Source organism: Rhamphochromis sp. 'chilingali', assembly GCF_963969265.1.
Source record: "Rhamphochromis sp. 'chilingali' genome assembly, chromosome: 7".
Classification (NCBI taxonomy): domain Eukaryota; kingdom Metazoa; phylum Chordata; class Actinopteri; order Cichliformes; family Cichlidae; genus Rhamphochromis; species Rhamphochromis sp. 'chilingali'.
The window spans coordinates 20,424,016-20,447,272 of record NC_137934.1 but is presented as its reverse complement, the minus strand read 5'-3'; the positions used below and the strand labels follow the sequence as shown (position 1 = coordinate 20,447,272).

General features: G+C 41.4%; 1 protein-coding gene across 3 annotated transcripts in view; it reads left to right on the top strand.

Moving 5' to 3' along the window:
• Nucleotides 1–16,987, top strand: part of plxnb2a.1 (plexin b2a, tandem duplicate 1) — a 241,960-nt gene extending 224,973 nt beyond the window's left edge. For all 3 annotated transcript variants that reach the window (XM_080887371.1, XM_080887369.1, XM_080887370.1), the window contains 12 exons: nt 1,895–2,041; nt 2,289–2,366; nt 2,651–2,729; nt 6,139–6,239; nt 9,422–9,503; nt 9,635–9,786; nt 10,046–10,206; nt 12,924–13,071; nt 13,848–13,912; nt 14,329–14,404; nt 15,411–15,485; nt 16,026–16,987. In XM_080887371.1, the coding sequence (XP_080743497.1) occupies nt 1,895–2,041; nt 2,289–2,366; nt 2,651–2,729; nt 6,139–6,239; nt 9,422–9,503; nt 9,635–9,786; nt 10,046–10,206; nt 12,924–13,071; nt 13,848–13,912; nt 14,329–14,404; nt 15,411–15,485; nt 16,026–16,130 (1,269 nt within the window). In that variant the 3' untranslated portion in view covers nt 16,131–16,987. The remainder of the gene's footprint in view (nt 1–1,894; nt 2,042–2,288; nt 2,367–2,650; nt 2,730–6,138; nt 6,240–9,421; nt 9,504–9,634; nt 9,787–10,045; nt 10,207–12,923; nt 13,072–13,847; nt 13,913–14,328; nt 14,405–15,410; nt 15,486–16,025) is intronic.
• Nucleotides 16,988–23,257: the final 6,270 nt, after the last annotated feature.

Sequence of the window (23,257 nt, the reverse complement as noted above, 5' to 3'; positions counted from 1 at the left end):
TAACACTGATTTTCTTTTTCACTTACTCCGTGTCACACATTCCTTTCCTTCGATTTGTTTTTATGTCCTTGTCTCTTCGATCTGTTTCTCTTTCCTGCTTTTTTCTGCCTCTCCTCTTTGTTCCTCAGTTATAATTGACTCTAATAAACTTTCCTTCCTACTGAAAGCAGATCTTAAACCTGTATTTTGTGCTTGGTGTGTGTTTTGTTTTGACCAATTTGGGATTTTTTGCTGTTTACTCTGACAGCAGCTGCAGATACGCTGTGCATTAGTTTCTATAATTTAACCCACTCATAATAAACACAGTTCATGCTTCAGCTCCAGAGAAAGTTTACACCACGGACATGCTTTATGTTTTCATAGAGACCAGCAGTTGTGCTGTGAATGTATTTATGACCCAAACTAAAAAGTTGAACATATCCAGAGAGTTCAAATTCAAACAGCAGGATACTAAATCTGAACAACAGGAAACCCACAAGACAAAAAAAGAATAACAAACTGCCTCTCACTTTTCACAAAGAAAACAAAATGTGAAAATTCACATAAAGAAAAAAGATCTGTTCAGCAGTTCAAAAAGCAGAAAAAACCTGCAACTAACAACTAAAATAAAGAAACGACTGTTGTGACTGACACCCTGACAGATCCAAAGCTTCCACATAATACAAAAGGGTCTGCAGTCCTTTTTCAAAACTCTTTTGTTTGTCTTTCATTCTGTATGTAATGGGTTTTTTTGTTTTCTTTTTCTTTTTCTTTTTTTTGGAGGGGGGGGGGGCAGTTTGGCATAATTTGGCAGAGAAAACTGACAAATTATAAAATATAAGTACTTTAATAATTTCAATAGTGAGAAAACAACCTTCTTTGTCTCCTTTTTATATTTAATAAACCTTAAATTCTACTATTATGATGAACACAGTTAATAAAAATACAGTATAAATTGATATTTAACTTTAGTAAACAGTTACACTTGTTATTAATAAATATACATAGATATATTTTCTTAACCAGTTATCCAACTCAGGGTTGTTGGGAATGCTGGAGCTTTTACCAGCTGTCAGTGGGTGGTCAATTCCCCAGTCTGTCATAGGGCTAGCACACAAACACAAACAGTCAATATTGAATCAGTAATTAAAGGCCCGTACAGTTGTGATCAGAAGTTTACAGCTACTCCTCATGGGCATGAGTGGTGATTTTGGACTTTGTGCAGTGTACCAACCCAGAGCGTGGTGCTACACCACCATCCTTGACAGTTGGAACAGTGTTCAAACATACATCTCATCATTGTGGCGAAACATAAAACTTTTCTCAAAGACATTTAGATCATCCGTGTGTGCAGCTACAAAATTTCAGTCGACCTTGAAGGTGTCGATTTCAGGGCAGCTCAGATTTTTCTCTCAGCACACGGTAATGTAAAACTCTTTTCCTGTGGGCAGTGACGCTGTTGTCCAGCAGGGCTATTTCTCAGCATCCTAACCAGTTTCGTATCATCCGAGAGTGGCAGTTTGGATCTTCTTTGAGACCTTGGCAAAGTAGTGACACATCTGTGTAACTTGTACTTCCGGAAAGTTGTTTTTAACTGATCATCTTGGAATCTGCAGTTATTAAGACTTGGCTCCAAGAAACTTTGTGTAAATCTGCCAATTGTCTTTCTCTCATGTTCACTGGATTCATTGGACTTTTCCATTGTTCTTAGTATACATCAATCAAAAAACATTTTAAACACAAATTCAATGGTCATGTTAGGGTCAGTGGACTGCTGGGTTTTTACTACTAGAAATCTTTGGTAATCCATAGTAAATAGCGCAGATGAGAGTTATGGCTTATTTATAAAAGAACGATACTAGATTTTTATGAGACCTCAACTCTTTTTTTTAAGACGTTGATGTCTCTGTTTCAGGACACGGCAGGAGAGCCTCTGTACAAACTGTTCAAGGCCTTGAAGCACCAGATTGAGAAGGGTCCCGTGGATGCCAAGATGAAGAAGGCCAAATACACGCTGAACGACACGGGACTGCTGGGAGATGACGTCGAGTACTCTGTGCTGGTCAGTATGAACAAAAGCACCGCAGTGTGCAGTCTTCCTTCACACACACGTTAAGTTGGAGAGATTATGTATCTCACCGGTTTGATAGCAGCAGCAGCCAGGGAGAGGGAGGTGTGTCAGTTGTCCATCAGACCCCCAGCTCCAGAATGAGTCATGCTTTGGGTCGTTGGTTGCATAATGAAAACAAGCCTTCACTGTGGCTCCACTTTTACCTTCTTGCATCTTCCCGGTGTGTTTGTGCTGTCAGACTTTGCAGGTGTTGGTGCATGGGGAGGGACCAGATGTGACTCCGGTGAAGGTGTTGAACTGTGACACAATCTCCCAGGTGAGAATCTTCTTCTATTTTCAGAGTTAAATTTTTTTTTGGTCGTTGTCGTCAGGACTGTTTGATCTCTGGCTGAGTTTAAAAACGAAGAGAAGCTTTGCCGTATCTTTCCCTGCCACCCTGCACTTTGTCCTTAAAACTGATCGAATGTCTAGAATAGTTTGAGGTAGTTGCAAAACTTCTGTCTGTCGATATTCTGCAGCTAATAAATGTGAATGAGATATCATTGTCTGTGTTTTGAGTTGACATTATGGCAGGTGAATTTGTAATTTTGTGCTCTGCAGGTGAAAGAGAAGATCATCGATCAGGTGTACAGAAATCTGCCGTATTCTCAGAGACCAAAGGTGGAGAGCGTTGCACTGGGTAAGAAACAAAAACAATCATTAAGCAGCTAGGAAAAATACAAATTATTGATTATTACACCCAGCGTTCAGCATCTTAAACTCCCGGGTTACAACAATATTTGTGGTGGTGGGGGTGGAGTATATAAAGAATATTTAGCTTTTTTGACCTTTAGATAGACCTTAAAACTATAATGTCACCTAAATAAGTCCTGTTTTCCTCACGTGTGTCCTTTCCTGAGCTGCACACCTCGAACAGCTGTCAGTCTACAGATCAGATTACTATGAGTGAATCCAGTAATCACTAAACTAGAACCTGTTTTACAAGGTGAAGTAGACTAAAACATAACAAAAAGTGACATGATCATGCCACAATGTTAAGAAACTGATGGGAAAGTCTATCCACGGCACCATTATCCACAAATGAAGAAAAGTCCCGGGAGTGACTGGCCGACCAAAATTACTCCAAGAGCTCATCCATGACTCATCCAAGAAGTCACAAATGAACCCAGAACAACATCTAAAGAACTGCAGGCCTCTCAGTTAAGGTCAGAGTTCAGGATTCAACAATAAGAAAGAAACTGTGCAAAATGGCAACAATGGGAGAGTTCAAGGAGAAAAGCACTGCTGACCAAAAAGAACAGAAAGGCTCGTCTCATATTTACCAAAAAACATCTGGATGATCCCCAAAAGTTTGGGGGGAAAAACTTTGTGGATTGGCGAGACAAAAGCTGAACTTTCTTTATGAAATTTGAGTTGGATTAAACCTAATACAGCATTTCATAAAAAGAACATCATACCAGCAGCTAAACATGGTGGTGGTAGTGTGATGGTCTGGGGCTTCTTCACTGCTTCAGGACGACTTGCCGTAGTTGATGGAAACATGAATCCTGCTCTCTACCAGAAAATCCTGAAGGAGAATCTCTGGCCATCAGTTTGTGGCCTGCTGAGCTATGATCTGAAACATACCAGCAAGAGCATCTCTGAATGGTTAAAAAATAAATAAAATTTAAAGGGTCTAATCTATGTTAGTCCAGCAGGCCGTTCATGCTGGAAAACCCTCTAATGTGGCAGAAATAAAAGAATTCTGTAAAGAATGTGAACGACTCATCGCCAGTTAATGATTCACGTTTGCATTTCACTGACAGTTTAAGTACTGCAAGGAGAAAACAGGTCATCCTCTACATCAGATTAGCCTCACACAGATGTAGGTTTTGGAAAAAAGTGTTTCTTTCCCTTTAATAGTCCCTCCCTCCAGATACCACACACCCAGATGTTTTAACTTGATTGTAAAGATTAAGCATGAAGCTGCAGTGATGTTTAAACAGGTCTGTCAGGCCACTAAAAGACTACAAGGCTTCTATAAGGGAAGTGAGACGTGCTGTGAATAAGGATTAGCTGGATTTCAGGGTTGACCTTAAATACCCCGTAGCATCCTGAGACAGAGAATTTCATTAATCCCACAGAGAATTCCCACTGCAGCTGAATCACATATAACAGCCATTCTAGTGTGTGCCGCCGTGTAAACTTTCAAACAGTTATTGCTGGGTATGAAAGTACAGGAATAATTCACCACTTCAAACAGGAAGTTTTAAGATGTAATATTCAGCAGCATGTGTCCTTTCTACGGCTGCATTTCCATCCACTGCAGCAGAGTTTTTATCCGGCAAACAGCTGGAATCTCACAAGATTCAAAACAGAATCCATTTTCTTCTCCCCGGACTTTAGTAGGTTGTAATGCTGCTGCTATAGAGGTGTGATGAGACTGATGATAATCATTTGATCTCCTGCTAAGTGCTTTTTTGAATGTGAGTACCTGCCAGAGTTTTTCATCCACAAACTTTTCAAAGATGGCAAAAGTCGCCTAACCACATGTTAACTATCGCTGACTTGTTCCTAAGCTGGTGCTAGATTGGGTCGGCCTGATGGGCGCTGCATTCTGCTTTTATTGATTGTTTTGCTGTCAGGTAATTGATGACGCTGTGGGCTTTTCAAAAGGTCATTTGGGAGCCAAATGGGTCAGTTGTGGACTCTGTTGTTTATTGCTTGTTTGCTGCTGACAGGCAACCTGAATATGTTTACAAAAATGTCTGAATTAAGATTGTACCGACTCAGCGGGTCTTTGATTTCATTAGTTCTTAGTACATTAGTGTTTGGGCCTTCTACTTTCTGTTGATTAAAGTTTTGGGTGTTTTTGTTGCTGTTTTTTTAATTTTTTGCTGTTAGCGAGCGATTACAAGTAATTCTGGTGATTGGCGGTTAAGTGTGCCTCACCCTCACCCATCCAGGTTGCCGACATGTTGCAAACTATCTGAATCGGTCTATGAGCACAACTCGTCTGGGACATGTCTCTTTGCAAAAGGGAACTGGACTGGTTGCCTGTGTCATTTTGTAGTTGGATGGCCATTCTTCGTCACCGTGACTATTTGTAGAATAATTTGACTCTGAACGTTTTAGTTAAAAGTGCCAGTTTATGGTAAAAATAAATGGCCTGTATTTGTATAGCGCTTTACTAGTCCTTAAGGACCCCAAAGCGCTTTACATATCCAGTCATCCACCCATTCACGCACACATTCACACACTGGTGATGGCAGCTACATTGTAGCCACAGCCACCCTGGGGCGCACTGACAGAGGCGAGGCTGCCGGACACTGGCGCCACCGGGCCCTCTGACCACCACCAGTAGGCAACGGGTGAAGTGTCTTGCCCAAGGACACAACGACCGAGACTGTCCAAGCCGGGGCTCGAACCGGCAACCTTCCGATTACAAGGCGAACTCCCAACTCTTGAGCCACGATTGTTTATCACAATAAATAACTCTATTATCACAAATGAACTGCATGTAATTGCCGATTTGAGTGCATTCATTCACAAACCCATAGCAGACTGTTAGCAGGCTGCCTCAGTCTTGATACCACTTTATCGCCATCTTGGTGCGCCAACGTTGCTTTGAAGACGACAACTGATTGTGAGACCAAAGCCATTTTCAAAGTGACCATTTCCAAGGTAACAAGATAAACTGGCATCAGTCTGCCTCTTTCTCTGTGGAGTATTTAGTCTTATGTTGCTAACATGGGAATCTATCACGGCCAGGCTGCCCTGTGGTCACTTTGGTTTGTCGATCAGTCTGACTGATGGATCATCCAATCAAGATTTTTATGGGCATAACTTCCTTTTTCTTAGCTGTGTGTAAGAAACCATCTGAATCATCCGCAAGGTGTAGATTTAAGCCCAGGTACTTTGGACCTATCCCATCCCGTATCAGAAATATCCAATACTGGGCAACCTATTGAACACAATAAGTGTTGAGAGGAGTGATGGTAGGAGCATATCCCACTGTACCTACAATGATTCACACACATGGATCAGGTTGGCACACCATCACTTTTGTGCTAAATTACATGTTAATTTCCTTCTGCTTGTCCCTGCAGAGTGGCGTCCCGGCTCCACGGGTCAGATCCTTTCTGACCTCGACCTCACATCCCAGAAGGAAGGACGCTGGAAGAGACTCAACACACTGGCTCATTACAACGTGAGTTCCACCTGCTGCACATGCCTATTTCTGCCCTGTGTCGTTTCCCCTTTTCCTTCATCCTGCTGAGTGTCTTATTACCAAACACTTCCTGTCATTTCCTGATGGTTAAACTGCTGTTTGTTAAAGATGAGGTCAATTGCAAGCAAGCACAGCGATGCCACACCTCCCACCGCTGCTGCTGTGATCCTGTACAAACAAGGTTAAATGCATCTCCGTGGACTGAAACTGTCCTACATGCAGTGGAGCGGTTTAAAAAGTCCAACATCACTCAAGAATTACCTGTTTGTCTCATGAGGCCGTCAAATAAGAGAAAACTGTCCCAGAAATCCCTGAACTGAAGTCTTTACTCATCAAGATGAAGATTTACACTCATCACATGCACTGAGTATAGTATAGTATAGTATAGTATAGTATTTATTTATTGTCATTGTCAAGAACAATGAAATTGCGTTTGGGGCTTCCATACAACCCAAAAAAAGAAGAAAATAATAAATACCCCTTAAAACCCAAGTGTACATATTTAACCCAGTGTGACTCCAATGCAATAAGACAATCCTTAGCAATAATGTTCGTAGAAATTCAGACAAAGACCTGAGAAACATGACAAAATACAACAATGCAACCCATTCAATATTATTGTACTGTGAGATATGATATCAGATATGATAGTTATCTATTTAAGAAAGAGGGGGGGGGGGGCAGGAGGGGGAAGAGAATAAAGATATGATGCACCAATGCAGACCAGTTCATTGCTATTAAGAAGTTGGATATGGTTATTGTCCGTGAGAGGGGGGCAGAGAGTTCAGGAGCCTCACAGCCTGTGGATACAGGCTGTTGGCCAGTCTGGATGTTCTGGCCTGTATAGACCTGTACCTTCTCCCTGAGGGCAGCAGATGGAAAAGGTGGCGCGCAGGGTGATGTTGGTCCCGCAGGATACTGTGCACCCTCCTCAGACAGCGAGTGGGGAAGATATTACTGATCTCTGGCAGACTTGTTCCAATAATTCTGCCAGCTTCTTTCACCACCCGCTGGAGTGCTTGCTGATCGGCCTTGGTGCAGCTGGGGAACCACACTAGAAATCCATACGTCAGAACGCTGCTGATGGCACAGTTGTAGAAGTTCAACATCAGAGATCTGGGAATGTGTGCGCTCCGCAGTCTCCTCAGGTAGTAGAGGCGCTGTTGGGCCTTCCGTGCAACTGAGGTGATATGGTTGCCCCAGGACAGGTCCTCGGTCACAGTTACCCCCAAGAATTTAAAACTACTCACCCTCTCCACCGCCTCACTGCCAATGAAGAGAGGCAGATGGTTGTTATGACCCCTCTTCCGGAAATCTACAATGATCTCCTTGGTCTTTTTGGTGTTTAAGACCAAGTTATTGTCGTGGCACCATGACTCTAGTTGTTGCACCTCTGTCCTATAGTTTGTCTCATCATTGTTGGATATAAGTCCGAGCACTGTAGTGTCATCTGCAAACTTAACAATGAGATTGGACGCGCAGGAGGAAATACAGTCATGGGTGAAGAGAGTGTATAGCAGAGGGCTCAGAACACACCCCTGAGGGGCACCGGTGTTGACCACAAGGGTGGAAGAGGTGTTCTTACCCACTCTGACACTCTGTCTACGGTTAGTGAGGAAGTCCACAATCCAGTTGCACAGAGAGGAGTTAAGTCCCAGTTGGTGGAGTTTGGGACGGAGTTTGTATGGCCGGATGGTATTAAAAGCCGAGCTGTAGTCTACAAAGAGGAGCCGTGCATAGGTGTTCCTGTGTTCCAAGTGCTTCAGTAATGTGTGCAGCACTGTGGCGATCGCATCCTCGGTTGACCGGTTCTCCCTGTATGCAAACTGGTGCGAGTCCAGGGATGGTGGAAAAGCAGCTCTGATGTGTTTAATGACCAGTCTCTCCAGGCATTTGGCGGGAATGGGGGTGAGTGCCACAGGTCTGAAATCGTTCAGACATGTGACATTTGACTGTTTTGGGATGGGAACGATGGTTGCTGCTTTGAAACAGGATGGTACCAGTGAACAGGACAACGAGGTGTTATATATAGAGGTGAAGACGTCCGCCAGGTCCGCAGCACAGTCTTTTAGCACCCGGCCCAGCACTCCATCTGGCCCGGCCGCTTTCCTGGTGTTAATGCTCCGGAACACACGCCTCAGCTCATGAGTGCTCAGGACTGGAGCAGGATCGGTTGAGGGGAGAGGGGACAGGACAGGGTCGGTGTTCTCCCTATCAAAACGGGCATAAAAGAGATTTAGATCCTCAGCCAATCAATTAACATTCCTCAGAGGTCATGAATGCTTTGGTAATCCTGGGTAAAAGTGTTAATGTGGCATCATTTAAAAAAACATTTTTTTATATTATTAGATGAATAATATTATTAGTGTGTTACTGCCCATCCAATGCAGGACGCCTGCAGACGAGACTCACAGAAAAAGGATCTTCTCCTAAATCAGTTCAGACGTTAACCTTTTATCGTGTTTTATCCATCTGTTTCTTAAGCGCTTATCCGGTGGGGCTGGAGCCCAACTCAGCTTTCACTGGGTGAGAGTCAGGTTACATCGTGGATAGGTCGCCAGGGCTAACTCAGAGAAACACAACCATTCACACTCACGTTCAGCACAGTGTAGAATCACCAGTTACTTTAATGCACATGTGGACTGTGGAAGGAGAGAACATGCAATCAATTAACTTTTCCTCATCTATCCTAAATGTATCTATTTTATTTACCTTTGTTGTTTCCTTCTTGGACTTGTCTGTTTTTATTTTAGTCAAAATGTTTTTGCACAGCAATTTTAATGTAGATTAGTGCCGTTCAGCACCAGTGCAGTTATTGATTTTCTTTTTCACATGTAAACTAAAGTCATGTGAAAAACTAAGTACACCCTCACCTCTTCCATAGGAATGTTGGGGTCCTGAGCAAGTCGGTGTTCCCTCTGCGCTCTCTGGGTGTTTTTAATCATGTCTGTTTCTCTGTGTTGAGCTGAGCTCTTTACTTCTGCACCAAAATCACCAACAAGTGGAAGCGTAGAGAAATGGCGAAGACCAGCAGGAATTAAAACGCCAGTCCAGTCCACTCTCCCTTCTGACATTTAAGGAAAATTTGTTTATTGAGAACGCTGCAGTGAGACAGAAAATCATCACTTCCCTCAATTTCTAACCGATTTCCTGTCTTACAGGTTCGAGACAACGCCACGTTGGTGCTGTCCAGAGTTTTGCACACACAGTCTTTCCACCAGCACCAAGACAGCCATGAAGAGAGTACGTCCACACACACACGCACACGCACACACACACACACACACAAACACACACACACTTTTTCTGCAACTTTTAAATGCACATGAGTGAAAAAAACACATCAACTTCATGCAGTCCTGTCTCACCTGCAGAAAATGCCCTGCTGGAGGACGATAACACTTTCCACCTGGTGAGACAGCCAGATGAAATTGACGAGGTGAAGTCGAAGCGAGGCAGCATGAAGGACAAAGCGATGACCAAAGCAATCACAGAGATCTACCTGACGAGGCTTCTGTCTGTTAAGGTACAGCTGTGCAGTTTCACTGCAGATGTTTCCGTCATGTCTGCGAGTTTCAGCAGCAGAAACTCGCAGACATGACGAAGTTCTCATATTTCTTAATTTGTGGGTTTTTTCTGCTTGTATTTGTTATTAGCAGATGCAATTCTGTTGATTGCACTGTCAGGACACTCTTATTTAAATTTTTAGATGTTTTTAATCTGAAGGGTCCTTTTTTCTATATTAAATAGATACATTTAAAACACTGTGTGTCTTTGTGTTACAGGGCACTTTGCAGCAGTTTGTGGATAATTTCTTCCGCAGCGTGCTGTGCTCGAGTTCCGTCGTCCCTCCGGCCGTCAAATACTTCTTCGATTTCTTGGACGAGCAGGCGCAGAGACACGACAATGTAGACGAGGAGACGCTGCACATCTGGAAGACCAACAGGTACAAAGACTCACCAAAAACACCAAGTATGCTATCCAGGTAACCTAAAATTCATCTGTGAAACAGCTCTGTGCAAAAGGGAACTCGACTCAACTGGTTGCCAGCTGATTGTATTCTGGTGTTATTCCTATATAAGGTTGCCGAGCAGTGTTATTGCATCGGTATTTGCGTTTATTGCCATTTTGATGCTTTGAAGACGATAACTTAGAGGTTCGCAGACCTGGTTCCCGACTTCAATGCACAGAGGGACCATCATTAGGTCTTGCTGCAGTCTCCGACCTCTGTTTTCCCTCATTTGACGGTAACATAAGAAAGGTTAACATTTAGAGAGGTGTTTGTTTGTTTGTCAACTTGGCCCACTTGATCAGATTTTGAGTCTGACACCGCTGTTTTGGGTCTAGGATGATATCATGTACTGTGAGATTTAAATGCTGGCGACAAGAAACGTCTGAATGAGTGATCTGTGGGCCTGAAACTGTTCTAACGGCTTCATGTGGATCATGCTGTCAGTAAAGGCCTCAGAAGATGAGCTGATTCAGCTCATCTTCAAAGCTGCTGAGAATCCCGGCGTGAGATACAACCTGCAAAGAAAACCAGCTAAGAGAAATAATTATGTTGCTTCACTGCTCTGTGTGTGTCTGTGTGTGAGATACTTCATCAGCCAAAGGAGGGAGTAATTATGTCCTCGTCACTTCTAAACCGGGCCGTGGACCACATAAAAGCCTGATTTAATTGACAGGCTGTTATCAGGGCAGATAAACGATGACGGAGCAGAGACAACGGAGAAGGATAGAGAAACTGAGAGAGATGGGGAGATTGCTTTTTTTTTTTTTCCCTTCCTCTTTTTTTTTAAGTCCAAACTTCTCTGTTTTCAAACTGGCCTTGAGCTAAGCCTGTCAATCATCAGAGGCACACATACACACACATCTGAACAAGTTGGTAAATGAAATATTTATCAGTTCTGGTGAATTATTGATGGGGGTTATGGTCTGGGGAGGCAGTGAGGGTGGGGGGATGAAAGGAGAGAAGGAGGAGTAAAGGGAAATGGAGCGTCGGCTACATCCTGAAGTCTGAAACTGAGCATCTACTACAGTAAGCATTAGGGATGGGTACCGGTAATGGCACCGGTTCTGACATAAACTGTAGTAACCAGACCGAAAAGCAGCGCACATTTCGGTGCTTTTTTTCCCCCTGAGATGTCATACACTTTGAATTCTAGCCAATCATTTTACCTTTGCAAGGCGGGCCCAGGCACGTACGTTCTTTTAGAGCAGAGCTACAGATTAAAATTTCCCAAAGTGAAGTCAAAGTCTGGCTGTACTTCACAGCAAAAGATGCAAACTCAGCAGCCTGCAACAAGTGCTTTAAGCTGATACTGTGCAACACCTGGCGACGCATAGCGTTTTTTTAAAAGCCGAGAAATGCGCCGTATTTGATAGCTTGCTGCGAGACCTCACACCGTGCACATCTACTGCGGGTGTGGTGCCTGTTATCGGACCCGGAGTTAGCAACATCCCCCAAGAACCCAAAGAGTACAGTCTTGGCCCCTAGCCCTGCCAGTGTAGCAGAAATGATGACAGATGATGATGGCAGCAGCAGCCGTTCTTCTCTGTGTGAGTAGCTTATTGCTGTTCATGTGTAGTTTACATTGAGTAAGCTGACCACGTTATTACATTAATGCATGTAAGGTGAACTAGCAAACATCATCATAGCTACATGCGGCTGTCTTCTTGTTTGATGGCAGATACTCCCTTCACCCTGGCCAAAAAGGCTGAAATGACCAAAGAAAAAGTGGAAAACAGCTAAACATGAGAAGTTTTTGGACAAAGTGTGTGTTCTCCATTCTTTAAGCACTGGTTCGAGCACCGGTTCGAGCACCGTTTAAGCACCGGCACCATTTCAAAAGTACCGGTTTGGTACTGGTATCAGATAAAACCTAAACGATACCCATCCCTAGTAAGCATTGCTCCACCTGCCGAGCTTTCGGATCCATCGCTTCACATTTTCAGCTCGTACTCTGGCAAATTTTATTTTTTGGTTTATCACAAAAACAGAATTCTTGTTTTTTGGCCAACTATTGCTGAATGGACTTACAAAGTGATCCGGAAAGAGCTGCAAAGAACCATGACCCAACAAAAATGAGATGCAAGTTGGTCTCGAAAAGAAGAAAAATACTAATGTGGCAAAAACCACAAAAATGGAACCAAATGCTCACTTTAAAGATAAAGAACGGCCACAAAAAGATGCAAAATGACTAAAATTAAACACAAAAGTTTGAAGATAAACACAGAGAGAAACTAACGTATTAAATGAAACATGAATTGGTTCCAGAGATCCAAAACAATGTAAAGTAAAATTACCTTCATGAAATCCAAAATAACCAAAGTAAAACACATACTAACCACAAACACATCCAGAAGGACTCAAGAAAACAGAGGACCAAAGGACCACAAAGAGACACAAAAATACCCAAATAAGACTTGTATCATCTACGAACAGGTCAAAACCAACTTAAAGACAAATAAACTGACCACAAAATTCTTAAAAAGAGACACAAAATGGCAATAGACATCCAAAACTAAAGACGAACAAAATTACAGTACTGACATCCAAAACAACCGAAATGAAATATGATTGCCACGAACAGGTCAACAACAAATAAGAAAAATATTCCAGAGTCGTGACTTTAAGCAGCAGATGTCTTTGTGTGTCCTCAGCCTGCCTATGCGGTTCTGGGTGAACATCCTGAGGAACCCTCACTTCATCTTCGACGTCCACGTGACGGAGGTGGTAGATGCTTCGCTGCACGTCATCGCACAGACCTTCATGGACGCCTGCACCAAGACGGAGCACAAGCTGAGCAGAGTGAGAATCAGTCCGTTCAAAGAGCGCCATGTTTGTAACCCTGTGAATGTCTCTGAGAGAGAAGCGATCTGGGCCATTTTTCAATTACAACCACAACTACCCGCTGCAATTTCTCTGATTTCAGCAATTTCCTGCTATTTTAAACCAAATATGCGATCCATTTATTTATCAGCTCAGTAAATTTCTGTTTTGGACACAAGAGAAGAACCTCAGAGCCCCAGAGAGTCAGATGATGTCCACTTTTTGCCGTCATTTAAAATGTATTAAAGTAGATATTTGGTTATGCTCGGTGGATTTCTGTGATTGCTGAAGCAACCAGAGATTCTTTCAGGCAATTTATGGTTGTCAAATCAACAACAGAGAGGACGCTGAAGTGAAAGTCAGCTCTCTGTCTTGTAATCGCAGTAAAGACTGTTTAGACTTTTAAAGCCACTTTCCTTTTTAACTAGCTTTCTTCTGATTGGCTGCCCCTCGTTAACATAAGATTTGAACTGCGGGTGGGCGGGACTTCTGTGTTTACAGCCAGAGGTGGCATTTTAAGTGCAGTGTAGTTTTTGGTTGGTATTTACAAAAACCTGCTTTCTGTGCACACTGACATTGTGACAGGAACGTTTTGAGAGGTAGAGGGAAATCTCCTGTTATTTGAGTGTTTTTCTTGAACTGAAAGCTACATTTTCACACTTTTTGATGACGAGGAGGCAGATTTACCACCTTTTTTTTTTTTTTTTGTCGTGTTCATACAAACATGCTCATCTATTTTCTCTCTCTGGCTGCAGGAGTCTCCCAGCAACAAGCTACTCTATGCAAAAGAGATTTCCACGTACAAGAAGATGGTCGACGAGTGAGTTTAAACTTCTAAATATCCTCAGAGAGGAAACGTGTGTGTATATGAAATGGTGTTTTGGCTGAACAGCAGAGTGAAATTTAAAAAAATGGCAGTGTGTTTGAATGTAAAAATGTGAGCTCTCAAATGTCTTTTCATGCATCACTAACCATTTCTTTTGTACTGATGGCTCTTGTCGGTGTGGTTTGACAGATGTTTGCTTCAGTCCTTTTGGATTTTCTAATATTTGGTGAAATCACGGCTGCTGAGCTTGGAGGCTGTTTGAAAAACCCCGTAAAACATCCTGAAGGTGATGTTTTACGGGGTTCAATTACCCTCAGTGGTTAATCAGGACAGCCGTCTGATGATCCACTGCGTGATTGAACTCACAGAAACCACCTGATAGTTTGTTTTGACTGTTTCTCTTTCCACAGTTACTACAGGGGCATCAGGCAGATGGTTCCAGTCAGTGACCAGGACATGAACACGCACCTCGCTGAGGTGTCCAGGGTATGAACCCACCTCTGTGCTTTGTTGCATGTTTCATCCCTCTGCAGTGCATGTGCAAGTAGTTACTACTTATAGTAACTAACAGGTGAAGATTATACAAGATTATACAGTATACCTTGACAGTCCTGGGTTGAATCTTCTATTTGCCTTCAATCTGCATTAATTCGTTGTGGCACAGATTCGACAAGGTGCTGCAAACTGTCCTCAGAGATACTCGTCTACATTGACACAATGGCATCGCACAGCCGCTGCAGATTTGTCGGCTGCTTCAGCTTCCTGTTCTTTACCAAGAGGAGCGGCACCACCCGGTGTAGTCTTCTGCTGCTGTAGCCCATCTGCTTTAAGGATTAACATGTTAAGAGATGCTTTTCTGCACACTGTGGTTGTAACGAGTGGTTGTTTGAGTCACTGTTGTCTTCCTATCAGCTGGAAGGCTTCTGGTGATTCTCCTCTGACCTCAACGGGCAGAGAACTGCCGCTTCCTGGACATTTTCTCTTTTTCTGACTATTTTTCTGTGAACTCTAGAGATGATTGTGTGACAAAGTCCTATCAGATCATTAATTTCTGAAATATTCAGACTCTTCTGGCTATGTTCAAAGTCACTTCAATCACCTTCCTCATTCTGATAATCAGCTTGAACTTCAGCAGTTCATCTTGACCACATCCACATGCCTACAGGCTCTGAGATACTCCCATGTGATTGGCTGATTTAGAGACTTGCCTTAATGAGCAGTTGAACAGGTGTACCTAATGAAGTGGCTTTCGGTGTAGAGCATCAGTATGGAATATAAAATGCAGCAAGTCAATTTTAACTATTTGCTAAACTACACATTCAACATTGGTTGAATCCTGAGCAGCTCCATCCAGTTAAGACTTGGATCCATTTATTTTTATTTTAATTAACCTCTGAGTATCAAAAGTGTGCAAAGCTTCAAAAATGTTTCTTAAGACTTGAAAGTAGATGCAGCACCTGTCTGAACTGTGCTCATACTCTCTCCTTTGTAGCAACACACAGACAAGCTGAACACCCAGGTGGCCTTAAATCAACTGTACCAGTTTGCCAGCAAGTACTACGATGTGGTGAGAGCTGCTGTCTTCAATTTATCTACCTTTGTGCTGTTGTGTGTGCTGAATCCATGAGCTACAAGGGGGAAGAGAGCTGTTATCATTGTTATTTAAGCTTAAAATAAGTTGTACAGAAATCCAGATTATTATTTCACTGGACTGATATCGACTATTTTCATAACAAACTTTTCCAGTGTTGGTAAAAACTTCAGTGAGTGATCAAGATGCATTAAGTTTAATAAGCCTAAAAAGCAACAGATTTTTCTCTCATATTTGCCAAATATTGTTTTTTCTGTTCGATTTCTGTTCGAAGAGAGTACCACAGAGTGCTTTCAATTTTAAGTTTAGGCGTAAACCAGTAAATCTAATATATCTGCCTCTAATATAGCGTTGCATTTTTTTTTTTAATGCTGGGATAAAACAGCTACTAGATGGCGGCACAAGAAAGATTTTCCGTCTGGTTATAGTTACTCAGAGGATTTTTTTGTATTAACTATAAAACCTTTTACACATATTGACGTAAATATGCCTCAGTTTTAATTTTTTTTCTTTCAGATAATCCAGTCGCTGGACGAGGACCCAGCAGCCCAGAACAAACAGCTCACCCTTCGCCTTCAACAGGTCGCTGCCGCCCTAGAGAATAAGGTCACCGACCTTTGACGCCAGACCTCGAGGAGGGTTCGGGGGGAGGAGCTTATGGATGCTAAAATACAGGATTTTGTTTTCAACACAAGGACTCAAAGGATGGCGAGCTCACGGACTCCACTGAATGTTTAATCATGTAATGACTGAAGTATTTGGCAGGGGTGAGGGGATTGGTCGGTGGATCCAAAGGAAGGACTAAAGGGGGAGGAGTTATGGGACGTCTGGAGGGGTGAGGAAAGTGTTAACGTACACCCGGAGTGGTGGAAACTAAAGTGTTGATATCTACTACACCTACATGGCGTACTTCTGCTTGGCATCTCAAAAAAGATTGCGAGGAGAGATGTGAAATGGCGCGATGTGATTACAGATGAAAGTTGTGTGAAATCAGAGTTATTTTTTTAATTGTACCTGGGATGTACGTTGGTGTACTCCTCGGACCTTGTTGTTTCTGTATTTGGCTTCAATGTGCCACAAATTTTAATTTCATCATGTAAGGACTGAAGGAAAAACGTGCCGCACAAGAAATGAAGGCTTCAGATTTTGGGATTTTTTTGAAGAATGAGCATGAAAATGAGGCATTCCCAAATATGTCCTTTTTGGTACTCTGCTCTTTTTTGGAAGTGCAGCTGCTTTGGGCACCTTTTCTGACCACTTTCTGAAGTCTGGAAACTGTGGATGTGGGGTGAATTTCATCCTAAAGTATACAAGATTAAGTTTGAATAAAATGGGAAAACCTCTACGGTAGAGCTGGGCGATAGAACGATAACGATATGTATCGCGATATAACTTTTTCTCGATAGAAAAATTAAACTATCGCGATAGACCTCACTGCTCTTGTCCTCTAAAAAAAAAACAAAAAAAACCAAAATAAACCCAGCCAATCCAAATTAAGTAGCGCAGAGCCGAACCAATCACAGCCGCAGCGTCACGTCACGTGACTTGTTACGTACAGCACAAGTGCCAATATTTAAATAAAAACAAGCTGCTGATTATTTCACATTTTTCTTGTGAGCAACGGCACATTTAAATCTTACAAATATAGTTATTTGGCTTATATCGTGATAGATATCGTTATAGCCTGAAATGAAAAAAAACATATCGTGATATGAAAAAATCTTATATCGTCCAACTCTACTCTACGGTACACACCACTGACCAATCAGGGGTCTCAATGGAGGAACAAAGGACAGTGAATTCGGGGTACGAGGAGTTATATAAACCCAGAAAGCAGCAGGTTTTTTTCCCTTGTATCGTGGCCAAATGTAGTTTTTTTCTCTACAGTTAGCAGCAGTATGTGTTTCTATGCTGATGATACTGTGCTTGTGACTCACAGCTGAATAATTTCATTTAGTTTGTTTAGGTTTGTTTGTTTGTGTGCAGGCTTTAGGCAGAGGCTTTGCATATCCAACATGAAATGTTTCTTTTTAATGGACTGACATGGTACCATTTAGTTTTATTCTTTTGCAAACTGTCTGTGAGGGTGTGTGTAAAAGTGGGGTTTTTTTATTTGTTTTTGTTTATTTGTTTTTAGCTAAGCGGCTTTTTTATTTACTGCAACAACAAAAAAAAAATCAAAAAGAATCACAACAGCCTAATCATGTGAACAGCCAAAATTGTTATGTTTGTGCGTGATTTTTGCTTTTATAATCTGTACAGTTTCGCTTCTTTTGCCGTACCCCTTGCAAAAATAACTGCTTTTGTTTTCCATTTTTCTGTTCAAGTCCACATGCAAGAGAAGGTCTGCTTACTTTCATGTTTTCTGAAGACAGGGTATCACAGGATCTTTGAAAAAAGCTTCAAATTTAAGGTGGTAAAGTGTTAAAATGAAATAAATCTGCTTGTTATGGCCTCTATTTTTTGGATTATGCATTAATATTGTTATCAGAGTTAAAGGATGAGTAAAGGATAATGCATGGAGTCAGTTAAATGAGACCTGGCAGCACATGGATTGTGCCTCTGAACAGTCTTTCACCTTCATCCTTATCGTATGGAAGATTTAAAAAGCATACAAACCCAAGAAACACTTAAAAAAAAAAAACGTTTAATAAATGTAAGCACTATCAGTTATCTCTTAAACATATAAACTAAACTTGAAAACTTCAGGTTCACAAACCTCTGCCTGATATGTTTTGCTTTAAATGTTTTATCAGTGCAGTGCAATGGCTTATTCGTAAATATGAAAGTTGGATCAACTGTACCGTTTTTTTCCACGTTTTGGGACAAAAAATAGGAAACGTTTAAAATAATCATTAAAGATGAAGCTGGAAAAAATCCATAATATGTAATTTAAGATCAGAAAAGTGATATGCAACAATCTAAATCAAGGTCAAGTTTATTTATATAGCACAATTCCAACAGTTCATGCTCCATGAAGTGCTTTACAAACTAAAATGCAACTAAAATAAGTAAAACGCACAACAATGATGGAATAACATATAAAAGAGAATAACACAATGCAAACGATGCACGACACATGAAAGGTGTTGACACACATCTCAACACCTTTCAGCATACTTTATTACTGGTTGCTGTATCTTTTCAGCCGCCAGTCGAACACACACCAACAACGACAGGCCGTTCATCTGTTTTAAACCGGTGAGGCGTGATTGTGGATGCCGCTCATGTGCATCTGCCTCACCCCGCGGCTGCGCTGCAGACCACGCCCCACCACACACAGTAAGACAGTAAAAACAACTAAAAGAACAACTAAGGCTGGTAAAACAAAAAATGTCAACAGTCTATAAAAATGTCAAAACCGTCACAGCAAACAATAACTACACCTTGCACTTAAGAGTTTGGAAAAAAGGCGACTGGACTTCTTGAAGTCGAGGTCATGGTATTCTGAAAGAATACTACCATGGGAGTTGGACTAATATATAAAAGAGGACTGAGAACCTACACAGATACACTACACTTTGTTCAGAATAAAGATAAATATGAAATTCCTGTCAAATAATGATGTATAAAAAATTAATCAAAATTAACAACTTTTTCAGTTTTACATGGACCTGATAACCTTCATGACCCTACAGGACACTCCCACGAGTGCTGTCGAAAACTTTTTCAAAGTCTACAAACACATAGACCTGTTGGGCAAACTCCTACATCCTGCATGTCAAGTAATTTGAGACATGCATGTAAAAGTGCGTGAAGTTGGCCTGAACAAACTAAGAAATGTCCTGTTGGAAAATCACATGACCTGATTTGCATCTTCTCATTGGTGGTGCTGTGGACATGTGGGCTTTTCCTGCCAAAGTGGGGTGTCGATTTTTACCAACACAATGTGTTCAGTGTGGGTTTGAAAGGACAACTACACAATAGTAGCTTCCTAGCATTCTGGTGCTTAGAGGCTTTTGCATCTAAAGTCTTCAAAAATAATTAGCAATAACAAAAACATTTAATTTAATGCTAAAATAAACATGTGATCAGATATTAAAATCTGTGCCAGCTCAAACTTGGATCCATCCACTATGGTGACCGCTTGGGCAATGATGGAGCAGCCCGAAGCACCTTCAGTCAAAAACTAAACACTTAGGAGTGTTTTTTGTTTAAGCATTTTAAATCTTCCATATTCTCTGACATTCATGTTCTACTTTGAGTCTGCAAAGTTGTACAATCCCAGTATTGCAGGAATATACATGCTAACAACTCCCTAAAAGATTCAGTATTTTCAAAAATAGTTTGCAGGGCAGTGAGGAAACGTGTCAGCTGTGAAATAAGAGGAACAAAAACGGCATATTCCCATTCACTGTTTGTTCATATGTTTGCGTAAATCAAAAAAGTGCTGTTACACCACAGAAGTTTAAATGAACTCTTATTTTTTCTTTTGCTGCACATTATTCATTGCCAACACAAAATCATGATACATCTGCAATATTCTTTTCTTCCTGAACCCAGACGATGATCTTGAGATGAGAGCTCGACTTATTATCAAAGATTTAATGTGCAGTTTGTAAGTTGTGTGGTCGTTTTTCAGGAGATGTTTATTTCTTGTGTTTCAAGCCTCGCAAACTGCAACTTTAATCTGTGGAGCAATACAACCAGTGCAGTGTCTCTGGTACTTGATGGAAACACTGCAAAGCTCTGATAAGAATCTGGCACCAGATGACCACCAGATATAAATGCATCTTAGCTTGTTTTCACTTTGATTTCTTTGAACCACTTTGGTACCAAAAACACTCAAAGTGCTGTGTGTGGAATTTTCTCGGACTGTTATTGCAGTTTTGTGTAAAATGGGGAACTTCTAATCTTTTAAAGGTTTTTTTCAGTTCAGATGTTAAGAAATGGAACGCACGAAGCAAAATTTGACCGGCTTTTAAAAGCCACTTTAGCTAGAAATGTTTGAGCTCTGTTTCCCATTGTGTTACTGAGGTCAGAGCTCAGTCTGATTTTACAAATACATTTCAGTCACTACTGTGAAAGAAGGTAATTTCTGCCTCCTGCCCATTCTGGGACCTTACAGCAGCTTAAAAAACTACCATATGAAAGACAAGCCAACTGGATGCGCAGCAGAGCTGGCTTGGCTTTGTGGCTTTTCTGAACTAACCCTGTGCTCAATTTACATTTATATGATAAGACCTCATTATAATCGGGATTCACTGTCTCCTATCTTTCACCAACTCTTGCTTGTTTCTGCCTTCTTTTTGCCACCAGCGAGTGCCTTAAAGACTGGAAGAGAAAGTAAAAGCCAAAAAGAAAAGGTGTCTAAAAGGATGTTCATGTTTATAGCGGGTTTAATAACCGCAAGATCACAGTGGGGGGAACAAAAGCTCTAATAAATAAGAGTTTTTAAAGTTTGCACACAACACAAATTTAATGCTACGGTCACTCTAGAGTGGTCAGAGACTGCAGTGCCACCAAAATTATTTAAACTGTGTGCAATGAACTTGCAATCTCGTTGCATTTGAAATGGCTGCTTGGAGGAGTGTCTCTGACAGCAAAATAAAAAATATATTCAATCATCGGCCAACCACCACTTTTTTTCCTAGTTGCAAGGTTGCTGTTCAATTTTCTGTCCTCCAGTGTGACTGAGCCACAAATCATCAAACTATGGCAACCATATTGCTCTTCATCTCCCAAAGGTCTGGCAATTTTTAAAAGGAAAAGCAGAAGAAAAAAATATACTGTTGAATTTTTCTTTATCAACACATTTTTAAACTTTCCTCTGCCACAAATGTGCAGGGGCAAAGGTTGGTTCACCCAACATTTCGTTTCATGTATGAAGACTACATATGTTAACATATATTCATTCAACCTGAGTTAATTGTCACCCACAGTAAACTGCAGTTCTTCTGGTCTGTGCAGAAGTTTGATGTGAATGTGTGATGTTTGTGGTTTAATGAAGTGGCTTTCAGGGTAAAGGTGCAGAAAATGTTGGAATGCACAGGGATGTGAAGTCAGTTTATTCGTCTGTTATTTGAGGTTTAGTGTTTTGTGTTTTAAATGATGTACAACTAAAGTGTATTTGAAAAATTTACGTTTTACGAAGAACACGTGAACAGTTTTGAGAGTTTCTAGTTGTTAAAGAAAACCGCCCACTGGTACTGATGCTTTTACCAACAGCCTTTTCTTTGTACATCAGCGCTGCCATTGTTTGTCCTTGTACCATTGTTGTTGGAAACAGTTGGTTTGGAAGAACTGGACCAAGTTTAAAAGCATTAAAATGGACAGTAACAGCACTACCAGTAACCACAACTGGTCTGGACTGGACTGAAGCCCAAATCGGTGACTCTTCTTAGGAAGTGGAGAAGTGGGCAGAAAAATCCAGATCTAGGAAGTCCAAATATCCAATAAAAGATTTATACATAAGGAAAGTTGTTGTTGTGTTTCATTTTGTCATAGTGTGCCATCACACGAACAATCAGCATACAATCTTTGACTTTAAAAGTGTTTTAGTGTTTCACATACCTAGAAGATGTTGTTTGGACCTTCTGTTAACACCCTCAGATCCTTCATGAAAAATTGGTTAAATGCCTCTTGGAGTGCCTTTCAGATCTTCCAAGCTGAGGACATCACTAATACACATTTTGTTCAACACTCATTCCACTGTGTTACACTAATTATGGCAACTAGACCAACCTGTTTGTTACTTTCCTGTTAAATACTGTATCGTTTTTAAAATCCTTTTGTATACTTTTAAAATTTTAAATGACCTGGCGCCCAGTTACCTAACAGAACTTCTCGACGTGTATAGCCCCAAGAGAGCACTCAGATCCTCTAACCAACTGCTCTTAGTGCAACAAAGGCCCTGACGAAAGACTAGAGGGGACTGAGCTTTTGCAATTGCCGCACTCAAACTCTGGAATAATCTTCCTATCCATGTCCGCATGTCAGATTCCATTCAATCGTTTAAATCACGCTTAAAAACTCACCTGTTCCATCTAGCTTTTGAAGCAAATTAGTTTGGACTTCCACCTGGTCTGCAGTTGTGCTATGTAACTGTAACTATAACTGTTGCCTTTGTTGTAATCTGCTTTGCTACCTTGTGTGAAGCACTTTGATGGACACGGTCCTTTTTAAATGTCCTATAGAAATAAAACATTGATTGAAATCTTGAACTGTAAGTGAGCACTTCAAGTTGATGGTGTTAAAGTTCACTGAGCTGGTTGAACTGAGATAAAGGTTACACTGACTGTGTATGACATGCTCAGTGTATGGAGAAACTGTGACCATATGGATCATGTGACCTGTCTGTAGGTCAGGGTTTTTTTCCATCTGGTAAACAGTTCGACAGACGAAACGAAGCAGGCCTCCATTGAAGAACAGAGATTCCACAGTTCCAGTTAACTGGATGGCGAGCCAACCAAAGATCGTCGTTATTACGATCGTCCAGGCATCTTTGAAGCCAGAGCTTCGTTCCCATTTCATGGTGGGACAGATACCTGCGAGACTTCAGCCTTCCTTTTCCACTCTCAAGTGTGGTAGGACAGACAAAAAACAGACCGGCCACAGCGATCCATCGATTAACATTCATTTTTTACACTTGACTCAGAGATGCCTTTATTTTAGTTTGTTGTTTTGTAGTCTGATTTGTTGTATTAAGCACATGTACCTGCAGCTGCTGTGAGCTGAATTTTGTGCACTGTGGTGTGTTCTTCATCACCGACGTTTATAACGTGGGCGTCTGCCATTCCTAGATCCTA